The 12,462-nt window shown below is 43.1% G+C and overlaps 1 protein-coding gene across 1 annotated transcript; it reads right to left on the reverse strand.

Annotated features, from left to right (window-relative positions):
• Positions 1–8,850: 8,850 nt before the first annotated feature.
• On the reverse strand, positions 8,851–9,624 carry LOC118583713 (histone H1.4). The gene has a single exon (XM_036187316.1). It carries the CDS (start codon positions 9,563–9,565, stop codon positions 8,906–8,908), a length of 660 nt encoding a protein of 219 aa, XP_036043209.1. The 5' UTR covers positions 9,566–9,624; the 3' UTR covers positions 8,851–8,905.
• Between the last annotated feature and the right edge of the window lie 2,838 nt (positions 9,625–12,462).

Consider the following 12,462-nt stretch of genomic DNA (forward strand, 5'->3'; position numbering starts at 1 on the left):
GAAAACAACAGGTCAGGCAAGCGGGAGATCAAGGCAGCTGCCAAGAGGAGATGGAGAGGAGAAAGTTGTGTTTTCTGAGCTAGAAGTTCAGGAAGCAGGCAGGCTCAGTATGCTAGTGTGGCAGCCCCTGCCTCCTGAGTGCTAGGGTTACAGGCCTGTGTCACCATGCCTGACTCTAAGTACATATCTCAGTGAGGGGATGGTTATTCCTCACATCTTGTCTTCATGTGTATTATGTTTCTTATCTTTCTACTTCAGTCTGGTCTTCCTTGGCTTGTAAAACAGGAAAGCCTGTGCTATCTTATCTTATCTTATCTTATATCATAAGGTACCACTGTCCACTGAGCAGACATTTGTAAAGATGGGTTACTGAGTGTCACAGTGCTGTTGTGTCAGAGCTTGTAAACATGCTATGGCTCATGTGCCCCAAAGGATCTGTTTGTTGTGGCAGATCTGCTGTCTGTAGCAGAAAGGTTGTCATGCCCTTTGTGTCAGATGAAGCTGATGCAGATACTCCCACGTCCCAGTAGTGCCCAGGAAGCAGCCAGCTGCATGCAGACAGCCTTCACATTGCCTTTCTTCCTGTCCCCACATCTTCCATTGGAAAAAAGATGTCAGTCACCAATGAATGTTGAATTCCATTTCTCCACAAATGTTGTTACTCCTAACATTCCGTTTACAGACTTTCTCCATCTCTCATTCTGACTTCTCTTTCAAAGGCTCCCCGTGTAAACTGACTTCCTAGCAGTTTGGCCCTGTAACAGAAGCAAATTCTATTTTGACAAATCAATAAATCAATCAATCAAACAAGTAAACAACAACAATAAATCAAACAGAAAAGCTCTAACAACTTGCTTACTCACTTTTCCTCAGGCTGAGGTCTCCTTTTGAAGAATCAGCTTGTGGCTAAGCAGAATGCATTGGGTTATGATGGGATCTGTCAGGTAGCTCTGACACTTTATACTCCAGAATGTCCAGGACAGATTTGTGTTTTCAGCTACTTTATGCATTTCCTTCTTCTCTGCAGTCACCATTTTCCTCACTAAGAAAAGCAAAAGGGTGTATTTGTTATGTACCATCTCTGTCGTCACCATTATTAGTTCTTCTAAGGAAAGAGGGTCATTTTGATGCATGCTTGTGCAATGGTCCATTGGGGATCCCCGCTTCAATGTCCCTCCAACACCTGCAGACAGTGGCTCCAATCCCCTAACCAAACAGGCTTGAATGATGTGACTGAATGACAACTCCATCAACTGGCCTTCTTGGGTTGGATTCAAATAGCTTACAACCTCTCTCTTTCTCTCTCCTTCTTCTCCTCCCTCTTCTTCCCTCCCTCTCTCCCTTCCTTCCTTTCTATTTTACAGATAGTTTCATGTAGCCCAGGTAGCCTTGAATTCACTACACAGTTGAAGCTAACTTTGAACTCTTGATCTTCCTGTTTCTTTGTTGAACAGGCTACGGACACATATATGCACCATCCCCCTGCCCCGTTGTTGTTATTGTTTTTGAGACAAGATATTGCTTTGTAGCCTAGGTTGATATGGAATTCACTGTGCTGATCAATTGGCCTTGAACTTGCAGCCTTCTTCCTGCCTCTGACTCCTAAATGTTACAGAAGTGATTCTCCTTGCCTAATCTCTTTTGTGATCTGAAAGGATTTCTCCATCTTCATTTTAATTCAGTGGGATGAAAAATATAAAGATTGCTAATTTTCTCTGACTAGTAGATAAGTAGCCATCACTAATTTCAGAGATTTATATGAGTTATCTCAGTTTTTAAAATAACTCTAGCTGACCAGTTTGGACCTCTCATACAATGAAACCATTTTAATCTTGGTTCTCTAGACCATTTAATCTTGATCCTCTAGACCAGTGGCCACAGGCATGTGTGCACTTTAAATGAATTAATGAAGTCATCCTACAAATATTTGATTCTATATGTATAGAAAAACCGTAGCTATTAAAAGGACAGGATGAGCTGGGAATTGGTAGCACATGCCTTTAATCCCAGCACTTGGGAGGCAGAGGCAGGTGAATCTCTATGAGTTCAAGGCCAGCCTGGTCTACATAGTGAGTTCCAGGACAGCTGAGGCTACTAAGAGAAACCCTGTCTCTAAAGGCAAAACAAAAAGACAGGATGAAAAAAAAAAATGTTCTTTTCCCTGTGGCTTGTTTTGTTCTGTTTAGTCTTGGAAATGAGAACAATCAGTCATCATGCATTGGTACCAACTGTAATGAATGTGAGCAGAGGAAGACAAAAATGGGGACATGAGGACATGTTAGTGTGGAGACATTTTAACTAGTCAACTGAACTCAAACTCCACAGGGTTAGAGAGTGCATGATGGTGGAGAAAGGCATGGTGGTAGGAACAGCTGAGAGCCCACATGTTGGCCTACAAGCAAGAGGCAGAGAGAGGTAACTAGGCATGTTCGGAGTGTTTTGAAACCTCCAATTCTACCTCTTCCAAAGAGGCCACATTTCCTAATCCTTCCCAAACAGTTCTACCAACTAGGGACCAAATGAGACTACGCAGGGCCTTCTTGTTCAAACCATCATATCTTTAAAGAATGTTTTGTTTCCCAGTGGCCCCGAGCTTTTCTGGACAGTCTACTAGAGTCATTTGTGGTGGAGACATTGACAAAGACACATCTGTGTCAGGACAGAAAGAAACTGAAAGTTCATCAGTATAAGCAGTCAATCCTGTGCGTGGGATTGAACTCTAGAAACAAATCTCACTGTCAAGGTTCTGGGGGTTTTCCTGGGTTGTCAATATGTATCTTTGTAGTGGGAATCTAGTAGTCATTGTATCTAGGATAAACATTAGGATGTAACAGTTGTTTCTCACTATATCGAGGGTAACAGTTGAATGTATTAGTGTTTAGTGAAGGTACCTAGACCTTGAAGAAATCATAGTAGAGAACAGTGATTGATTTCTGTGATTTGTAGTTGTTTTTCTGAAGGAGTTTTCCAACCCCATCCGTTGTATGACTTTGGCCACAAGACTGTCTAGGCACAGCTGGAGATCTTGAGTTACTGGGCACTGCAAACAGCACACAATAAGGACTAAAGGCTGTAGGGATGTGATGATTTCCTTCAGAGAGCATATCGGCTAGATCAGAGGGGCTTTGGTATGAGGGATTTCTTGTGCCCCAAATGCAATCTTTGTGTACAGTCAATAAATATTAAAGGAAGTTCAAGGTTCAGTTAAGAGAAACTGTTCTTCCCTGCTGCCTAAAATTAGATTCTGGGGTGACTCTCCTAATTTGAGCACACAACATCTTTATTTATTTATAATGCATTTCACATTTGGTAGCTTATTTAATTAATCACTGCTTTGCCTTGTATGGTTCAACCACAAAGATTTGAGTCTGAACTGAGGCTGTGAACTCCCTCTCCAGCTGAATGAAGGTGCTGCTTCTCAGTGCATAGGATAAATGTCTCTATGGCAAACACGTGCGCCTCTTCCATGGAGAACAGTAGTGGGACATCGAAATTCTCAGGCAGAGTACACCATGGATTTTCCTTGACAGCATTCACTTCTATCCCAAGCATGCCCACTTTTCTCAGAACAGCATATCATGTTGTCTTATATCATTACTCAGAGAAGACAGTGCTTGAAAGCATCTGCCATTCGGGACTTCGTCTTGAATGATTTTAATATGTGTTATTTTGTTATAATGATCTATAACTTTGTGTACAATGGCTTATTTACTTATTTATTTGAATAGGATCTTGCTATGTACTCACTATGTAGTCCAAGCTCTCCTTGAACCCTAACTTTTGATGATTTCAGTGTGACCCTGAGTTCCTGATTCCCCTGCCTCCACCTCCCAAGTGTGGAGATCATAGGTTCACTGTTTTGTAATTCTTCAAGACTTCTATTTTGTTTCTTCTTCTTTGATATTTTTTCGAATTCTTAATCTAATATCTTATGCTTTCAATATTATACTTAAAAATTTGTCAATCATTAGTCTTAGACTTTACATATTAATTAGTTTTAACTTTGTGTCTAGCTTTGTTTTGTTTTCCCTGGCTGTCCTGGAACTCCCTATGCAGACCACAGCTGGCCCCAAACTCATGTTCATCTGCCTGCCTCTCTTAGTGCTGAGATTGAGTGCTGAGATTGAAGGCATGCACCACCATGTCAGAAATTTGTGCCTAACTTTAAGACCCATTAGTTTGTTAATCCAGATTATTTTCATATTTCACCATCTCATATTGTCTTATAAGCATGGATTTTCTTTCTTTAACTCCTCTTTCTTTCCTTTCTTTCTTTCTTTCTTTCTTTCTTTTTCTTTCTTTCTTTCTTTTCTTCTTTCTCTCTCTCTCTCTCTCTCTCTCTCTCTCTCTCTCTCTCTCTTTTCCGAGACATGTTATCTTTGTGTTTAAAGGCTTGTGCCACCACCGCCTGGCTCCTTTTATTTCTTAAGCACTAAGTGGCCAAGCCTATTTGTTAGACAATTCCAACAATCAATCTTCACAGATTTGGTCTAAAATTTGCAGTTTCTCAAAAGAAGTATCTTAAAAAATTTTGAAAAGACAGAGTAGGCTCCCTTTGAACTCTGTGTAGAGAGCAGAAATGGGGTCTCACTATGTAGGCCTGACTGGCCTAGAACTCACAGAGATATACATGCCTCTCTCCCCAATGCTGGAATTAAAAGCAAGTATCGCCTTGCTCGGCCCCTCCCCTGCTTCCATTTCTTTTTCTGAGACCAGGAATTATTATGTAGATCAGGCTGCCCCGAGATTACCTGCAATCTTTTTGTCTCAGTCTTCCATGCTGGGATTCTTTGTTTTGAAGATGGTCACTGAGGTTTCAGAAGAGCTCTGGGTAGTAAATGCTGAAGCTGGTTAGAACATTCACGTATTTCAAAGCTCTTGGATGGTCACAGCCATGATTTCATCTGATTTTAACCTCCGGAAAGATCCCTGAGTTTTAATCCCCCCTTAAGTTTTGACCCACAGAGATAATAAATGTTAGATACTCATTGATTTAAGTACCGTGTTTGGGATTTCTTTATCTTTTCTATTTTTAAACATAGCAACAGATAAACACAATTCTGAAGCCATCATAATCTTAATGGCAAAAATCTAGGGAAGGTAAGCCTCAAAGAGAAAGTAACATAATGAGTCATATGTGAAAATAAGTTGGAAAAAATCATATAAAATATTACTAAAATGTATCCGACATATATTAATTTAATAATACATCATGAACAAGAAAATATCTCCCTTATGAATGCAAGCAGGAACCACATATCCATTAGGAACTCTGCCTATCCTTTAAACAGGCTAAAAGAGGGAAGGATGCAATTTCATGAGATGCCAAAACAGAATGGATGCGATCTATCATTACTAACTGAAAATTAAGAGTTGGAAAGAAACTACAACTCAGTAGATAGTACACACACACACACACACAAATGTTATACCTCATAAGCTCCCAAGTGATGATTTTGGAAAGGAACTTCAAAGACAATGATGACTATTAGCCTTTCTTTTCTTTTCTTTTTTTGAGGCATGGTCTCACGTGTAGTCATTGCTGGCCTGGAACTTGATATGTAGACCAGGCTGACCACAAGCTCAGATATCTGCCTGCTTTTGCCTCGTGAGTGTTGGGATTAAAGATACATGCTACTACACTCCATGGCTTTTTTAATTTTTTTATTTCAAAGACAGTTATTTGTCTTTATTTTATGTGTATGAATGTTCTGCCTGCATTTATATATGTGCATTGTATGTGTGCCTGGTGCCCAAGGAGGCCAGAAGAGGGCCTCCAGACAATGAGAATTGTATTAAGAGCTTATACTTTGACTCAACATTACATGATGACCATTTTGTAATATTTTTCATTTATTTCTAGTATTGAGAAATCCATCAACCCTAGAAAATTCTCAGCCACGATTTCTACAATTCTAAGAATGCACAGTAATAATTATTACCAGATCATACCTGGTGCTCCAAGACACAAACACTTTAACAAAATCTTAATTGGATCCCCAGTTTAGTTACTTGCATCGTTTAGTATGAATGCTGGGAATAAATAAACAAGGTCGGTCCAGAACTAAGTTCAGAGCTTGGAATTTTCTGTGTAGTCATCTGGGGTAGGCCACCTGTGCTTGACAGTGTGGATTTCCAGACCATCCCCAACAAGGAAAGAGCTTTTGTTGGTGTCTCAGCATCACCTGCTCAAGATTCTCATTAAGGCTCCATTTGACGGTTCAGCTCCACGTAACACGTTAAGTACCCAAGTTTAGGCTGGGCAAAAGTCAACTGTAGTTCTTTGGGTTTCACACAGGTCAAGTCCCTTGAGTTGACCAGCGTCCTACTTTTCATTTATCCATACAGGTATCAAACTTTCCACATCATACAAAAATCTAACCCCACAACATAAATCTGTTCATGAGAGTGTGAGAAGTTTCTAAGTACTTAGCCTGGTCTACAAAGTGAGCTCCAGGAAAGGCGCAAAGCTACACAGAAAAAACCTGTCACCCCACCCCATCCCACCCCACCCCCCAAAAAAACAAAAACAAAAGAACCAAAGAGATTAAGGGCAAAAGCTCAGGTTTCCATGCTGACTGTGTCCTTGAACACACAGAGATTCTGCCTGTCATGTGATGGGAGATTAAGGGTGTGTGCTACCACTGCCAGACTTCTGCTAAATGGCTTGCTATTAGCTCTGACCCCCAGGCAACTTTATTAACATACAAATAAAATCACATTTCATCACAAATAAAATATCACCATACTTCCTCCATCACACCCAATTTGCTTCAAATTTAGCCTGATCCATACAGTGATTTTGACATGTATTTGCTTTCCTCCTAGGCACGCCCCTTCCCAGCCTCTCTATTCCTTGATTTATTTTCGCTCCTATCATCTCTTCCCCAACCTTAAGATGCCAGTTTGTCTTGTTAACAAACAGCTACACCTGGCAGACCTGGGTTTTCCTCCTTCAGGCTTCAACTTTCTTCTAGCTTCACGGATATCACAGCTGCGCCACCTTGCGGGGTACCCAGAGAACATACTTGCTAAAAGCTAACCGTGAACTAAGTAACTAAGATACAGTAACGGAGAACCTGAACATCCCAGATTCCCTTTCCCTTCCGCCAGAGCCTAATCTCTGCCAGTGGCAAACCTAGTCACACCGAAACTGACTGGATTGCAAAGCAAGCATCCCCAGACACCCACATTTCTGTGGGAACTCTTGTCTTAGATCCCTTTTCAGTAGCACATACATTATAGAAGGAAAAGGTTTGGGGAGAAAAACGAAAGGAAAAGCTCCAAGCGAAATGAGATTGTCTGCGCATGCTCATTTGTGCTCAGGAAGAACAATCTTGGAAGTATTAAGATCAATTCAGTCACTAGAAGAGGAACTTGGACACTTTAGCACTGGAACAGAGAGCTGCATCCTTAAAACGACACCTTTAGTTAATTTTAGTATCTGTAATTAAGTGACAGCGCATTAACTATACGGACCTTGTATGTGCCAGTGAATCTGTGGTTCCTGGAAGCTATTGCCATTTCCCGCATTTCCAGGGCACCACCGATTTCTCACAAACACAAGTAGCATGAGAAGGCGGGCATGGTGGTGCACGTGAGTAATTTTCACTTAGAAAGAAGTGAGAATTCCAGGCTAACTTGGGCTAGACATCTTGACCACGTGCCCAACAGACTGGGGGTGTGTGGGGAGGAAACATAGTTTTAAGTTTGAGGATACTTGAAACTACAACTCATTTGTTGAAAAGATACACGGCTCTGAAAAGCCTTTGAAAATCAAGAGTGAAGATGTCTACTTGGCTGGTTTACTTGGTGACAGCCTTGGTGTTTGTCCAACTCCCTGAGCCACGCAGGCGAATGGCCGTCTAGATCTACTGAGATGTGATGGTTGGCCGCTTTTTGTAATGCGGCACGACTCCTCTAATGCTATGAGCTCGAAAGTGCTATTGACGAACGAGTTCATGATGCCCATGGCCTTGGAGGAGATGCCCGTGTCGGGGTGCACCTGCTTCAGCATCTTGTACACGTACACCGAGTAGCTCTCCTTGCGGCTGCGCTTGCGCTTCTTGCGCACTGGTGACAGGGCAAGAGTCCTGCAGGGCGGGCGCAGACTTTGCCGATTCAGGCATTCTTTGTACACAATTCTAACTCCCTCCAACAAAAAAGTGGAAAAATAAGCATCCCGCCACCAGTTACACCACAGTCATTTACATTACGCAGTATTCAAATGAGGTTAATAAGATTTCCTTCAGGATTGGATTAGTTTTAGTGTTTCGTCACGAATAGGAACGTAAACGGCACTTGAAGGTCTACTCTTTCATTGGCTGTCTTGTCACTTCGCACTCACCAATCAGGAAGTACAAACTAAACTGCACAAATTTGCTATAGCTAACCTATTCAAGTACGATCGCTGTTAAGTGTGGGAAATACGGAAGTTTCTAAGGGCACGCTTTCTGTGGGTGACTCACCAGCAAGAGCTGCGATTAAATTTAGGCGGCGCTTGCTAGGCTGTGTAGCTTACTGAGCGGAAGAGCTTTTTAATGCTCATGATCCAGCCATCCTAAATTGTTAACCTCCTTTAAGTTTAATGCCTATCAGCGTGGCACCTAGGATTAAACCACCTCTTACTGCCTCATGCTCTCGTGTCTAAATTTTACTACTTACGTAGCCGCACATGAAATGAACTAAGCACAGACCTAGCGTCTCCATGTTAGCTAACGCCCAAACCCCACTGAATTTACTCACTTGCCCTGTACGTCTCCTGTGAAGCCCAGCCCACTCGCCAGCGTCCCCACCCTAGCCACGCCCCTTCCAAATGCGCAACAGCTCTTTTACTGAGATTTGTGGGTGGCTCTGAAAAGAGCCTTTGGGTTGTTGGGCTTCTAAGCAGTCGGCCAAAGGAAATTTATTTCTTCTTGGCTGCAGTTTTCTTTGGCTTAGCTGCCTTAGGCTTGGCGGGTTTTGGCTTAGCCGCCTTAGGCCTCACCGCTTTCGCCTTGGCAGGGCTCTTGGGCGCCTTCTTGGGTCTAGCTGCTTTCGCCTTCTTCGGGCTCTTAGCTTTTTTGGCTCCTGCAGTTGCAGCTGGCTTCTTCGCCTTCTTTGGGGTCTTCTTGGTGCTCTTCTTGGGAGTGGCTGTTCCCGCAGCCTTCTTGGGCTTCTTGGCTGCGCCCGCGGGCTTCTTAGCCTTGGCCGCGCCTGCCTTCTTGGCTTTGGGCTTGGCCTCGCCGGAAGCCGCCTTCTTGTTGAGCTTGAAGGAGCCGGAGGCGCCGGTGCCCTTGGTCTGCACCAGGGTGCCCTTGCTCACCAGGCTCTTGAGCCCCAGCTTGATGCGGCTGTTGTTCTTCTCCACGTCGTAGCCGGCGGCCGCCAGCGCCTTCTTGAGCGCGGCCAGGGACACGCCGCTGCGCTCCTTGGAGGCGGCTACAGCCTTGGTGATGAGCTCGGACACCGGGGGTCCGGACGCCTTGCGCTTCGCGCCACCTGCGGCCTTCCGTGCCTTCTTCTTTACGGGTGTCTTCTCGGCGGGGGCCGGTGCGGCGGGCGCGGCAGGCGCGGTCTCGGACATGGCGAAGCGTATGTGGGAGAAGAGAGAACTCGAGCCGGAAGCAGAGGCACTGGCCGGGACTCGGGCCGCGGCGCTGCGCCCGCCCGTTTATATAGGGCGGAGCTGCGTCGTGATTGGTGCGCTGTCCAGCCCGCCTCGCTGGCAGCCGCGGAGTGTCCTCTTGGATGCCGAGTTGTGTTTGTTACACCTCAAAAAAAGCCAAAAATGTCAAAATTCCCTACATCGAATTGCTCGATTTTTCTCAGATAATGTTCCCTGAAGCCTCGGGCTTCATGCACATCTCAAATAGAAAGCAAAGCACCAAGCCTTCTGCCAAAAACTTGCAATATTTCCCGCGGTGCTCAGCAAATTTCAACTCGGAGAAACAAAACTTTCTATTTTCTTCGTAAATTATAAACTGATCTTCGACTGTACAGTTTTCTGACCCATCAAAGACGATTCTCCAAGTGGTTAGCTTCTTATGTGACCAAAAACCATACCACTGGCATTAAGATTTTTATTACAAATCTGCACTTAAGTGGGGGAAGTAACACAGGCTCCTCCGAGAGTCCTGCCTATTCAGCCGAGGGCATTTGAGTTCATCAAACTGGTTTAGTTCAATGTTTAGCAGGTTATTTACCATTTTGAGTTAAATTCTGCTCTCCTAGGCTATGAGCCTATGTATCTATGGTTTTATTTCTGCCTGTACCACCTAAGTTTTTAAATAATTTCTTAAGATAATTCTTTTCTTTCTGCTCCCAAGGGTTGGGGGCGGGGCTGTTGCTTTTCTCTCTCTGGACAACTACTCCTTTGGGTTGAGGTACCTTAAATTCAGAGAATAAGGGTGTGGGCAGAGTCCAAGGCATACCTATGTTGCTGACATGAAAATGACTCATTTCCAAGTAATATACAGATGATGTTCTCTATGTCTTTGGAAGTGGAGGAGAGCTTTGCTTAGGAATATCTCTTGAGTCTTGCATAGCTCTTCTGGCATATGTTTTAGGACAAAATTGTACTATGTTATATTAAAACTAGATAAAACTGAAATTGAACCATTGATCAAGAGAAAAATACATGAGAAGTGTAGCTCAGAACATCATTATTCCCATCTTAGAGAAAATCAGACCTGTTACTGAACAACTGTTCTCCATATATGGCTAGCCCTCAGGAAGACATGGGACTCATATTTCCCAGATCTCCTTGAATGTAAGTGACCATGCAGGGTGAATGAGGAGTTAAGATTTTAATCTTAGAATCAGCTTTGAGAAGGCATTAAGCAGAATCTTTATTTTCTGAAGACATGCCTTGCAAGATGTTCAAAGAGTGGGTTCAGCTGTTCAACCAAGGGAAAGTCTAAGCGGAGGATGCAAGCCAACAACAATGATTATTTCCGGGAAGTGTGGTTGAAATTGTCTTCAGAGATAATAAGGCCTCGCACCGCGGAGATAAGATGCAATGCTGGTGATAGTGTAATTCCTTGTTTTGTGATAGGATAGGCTCTAACACCACATGATCAGTTTCACTGCTCCAAACCACCACACACAGACAATGCTAATAAAGAGACCACGGAAGTTCAACACACTATCACTAAGGTGTTTGTAAAATCCTGTAGTATTATCTTTAATGCTAAATTTGATATAAAAGTGATTTCGATTATCAGCATTTCTCTGATATAATGTAAAATTTCAATTTCATGTATTAACAAATGCAGTCTTTGGTATTCACTAAAGCTCTTAACTAGAGTAGGGAGACTGTACGGTGTTTCCTATTGAATGATAGGGATTTAACCCCTTTGCATACTCCTGCAAATGGTAGGATTTTACAGGACACTTTGATGTTGTTCTCCAGCATCTTGGTTTCTTTATATCTCTTTGTCTTCAAGATGGGGGGGCACTTAAACTCCCCGAATTTTGAGACAAATCAAATCCTCTGTTTCTTCCCCTTATGATACATTTTCTGAGACTAAAACTATTTGCTTAACAGAGAAGGCAATGACCTTTGCTTGACGATCAATGAAGTGATTTTGATACTTTTGGGCAATGAGATGCAACAGTATCAAAGGTTTCACTCTTTTCCTTTAATCTGCCAGCCAAGTTAACAATATCGGAATCACACATGTTTGGGTGAATCTTCATTCTTGTATTTCAACTACAACCCCCCAAATTTTCTCCAGATGATTCTGACTAATGACTCTCCTTATGTCTCAAAATATGAATGTTTTAGTTTTTTCATAGCATGCTCTTAACCAGCCAAGTCTGAGAGCCACTGCAACTCTGACTGGAATGAACTGAGGCAAAGTTGTTTCCTGTCATGTGAGTATTTCCGTGGAAATCTGGTTTGCCTGTTCTGGTTTGCTTTCTGTTATAATAAACACTATGACCAAAAGCAGCTTGGGGAGGAAAGGGTTTATTTCAGATTACAGGTTATAGTCTATCCTCCAGGGAAGCCAAGAAGGAAATCAAGGCTGGAGCCTGAGCATGAACCAACTGAAGAGAGCTGCTTCCTGGCTCATGTTCCACTACCTATCGAACAGCTTGGTCCCGATTGCCTAGGGATGGCACTACCTGAAGAGGGATGGGCCCTCCTGTATCAATTAGAAGTCAAGAAAATAGCCCACAGACATCCCCCCTGGGCCAATCTGGTGGGAGCAATTCCCTTTTCCCAGGTGTGTCAAGTTGCCAACCGAGATGATCTGTGACACCTGCCAAACCTGGGACTAGACAAACCTGCAGGATGTGAGCACGTGCTAGGGAGATGGGGCAGCTTCATGCAGCTGGACAGTTGGTAAACAACTGGTAAAGGGAAAATTTAGTTAGTCTTGACAGGAACAGTCTCTGTAGGGGATCAGTCTTCAGACTATAACATCTGGTTTGGGCATCATGGGGGAGAAAGCAATGGTAGATGTTTTATGTATACTC

The sequence above is a fragment of the Onychomys torridus genome, chromosome 5 (genome assembly GCF_903995425.1).
Source record: "Onychomys torridus chromosome 5, mOncTor1.1, whole genome shotgun sequence".
NCBI lineage: Eukaryota > Metazoa > Chordata > Mammalia > Rodentia > Cricetidae > Onychomys > Onychomys torridus.

Excerpts from the sequence above, each read along its gene's own strand:
- LOC118583713 (XM_036187316.1), bottom strand. The coding sequence starts at position 9,565 with ATGTCCGAGACCGCGCCTGCCGCGCCCGCCGCACCGGCCCCCGCCGAG.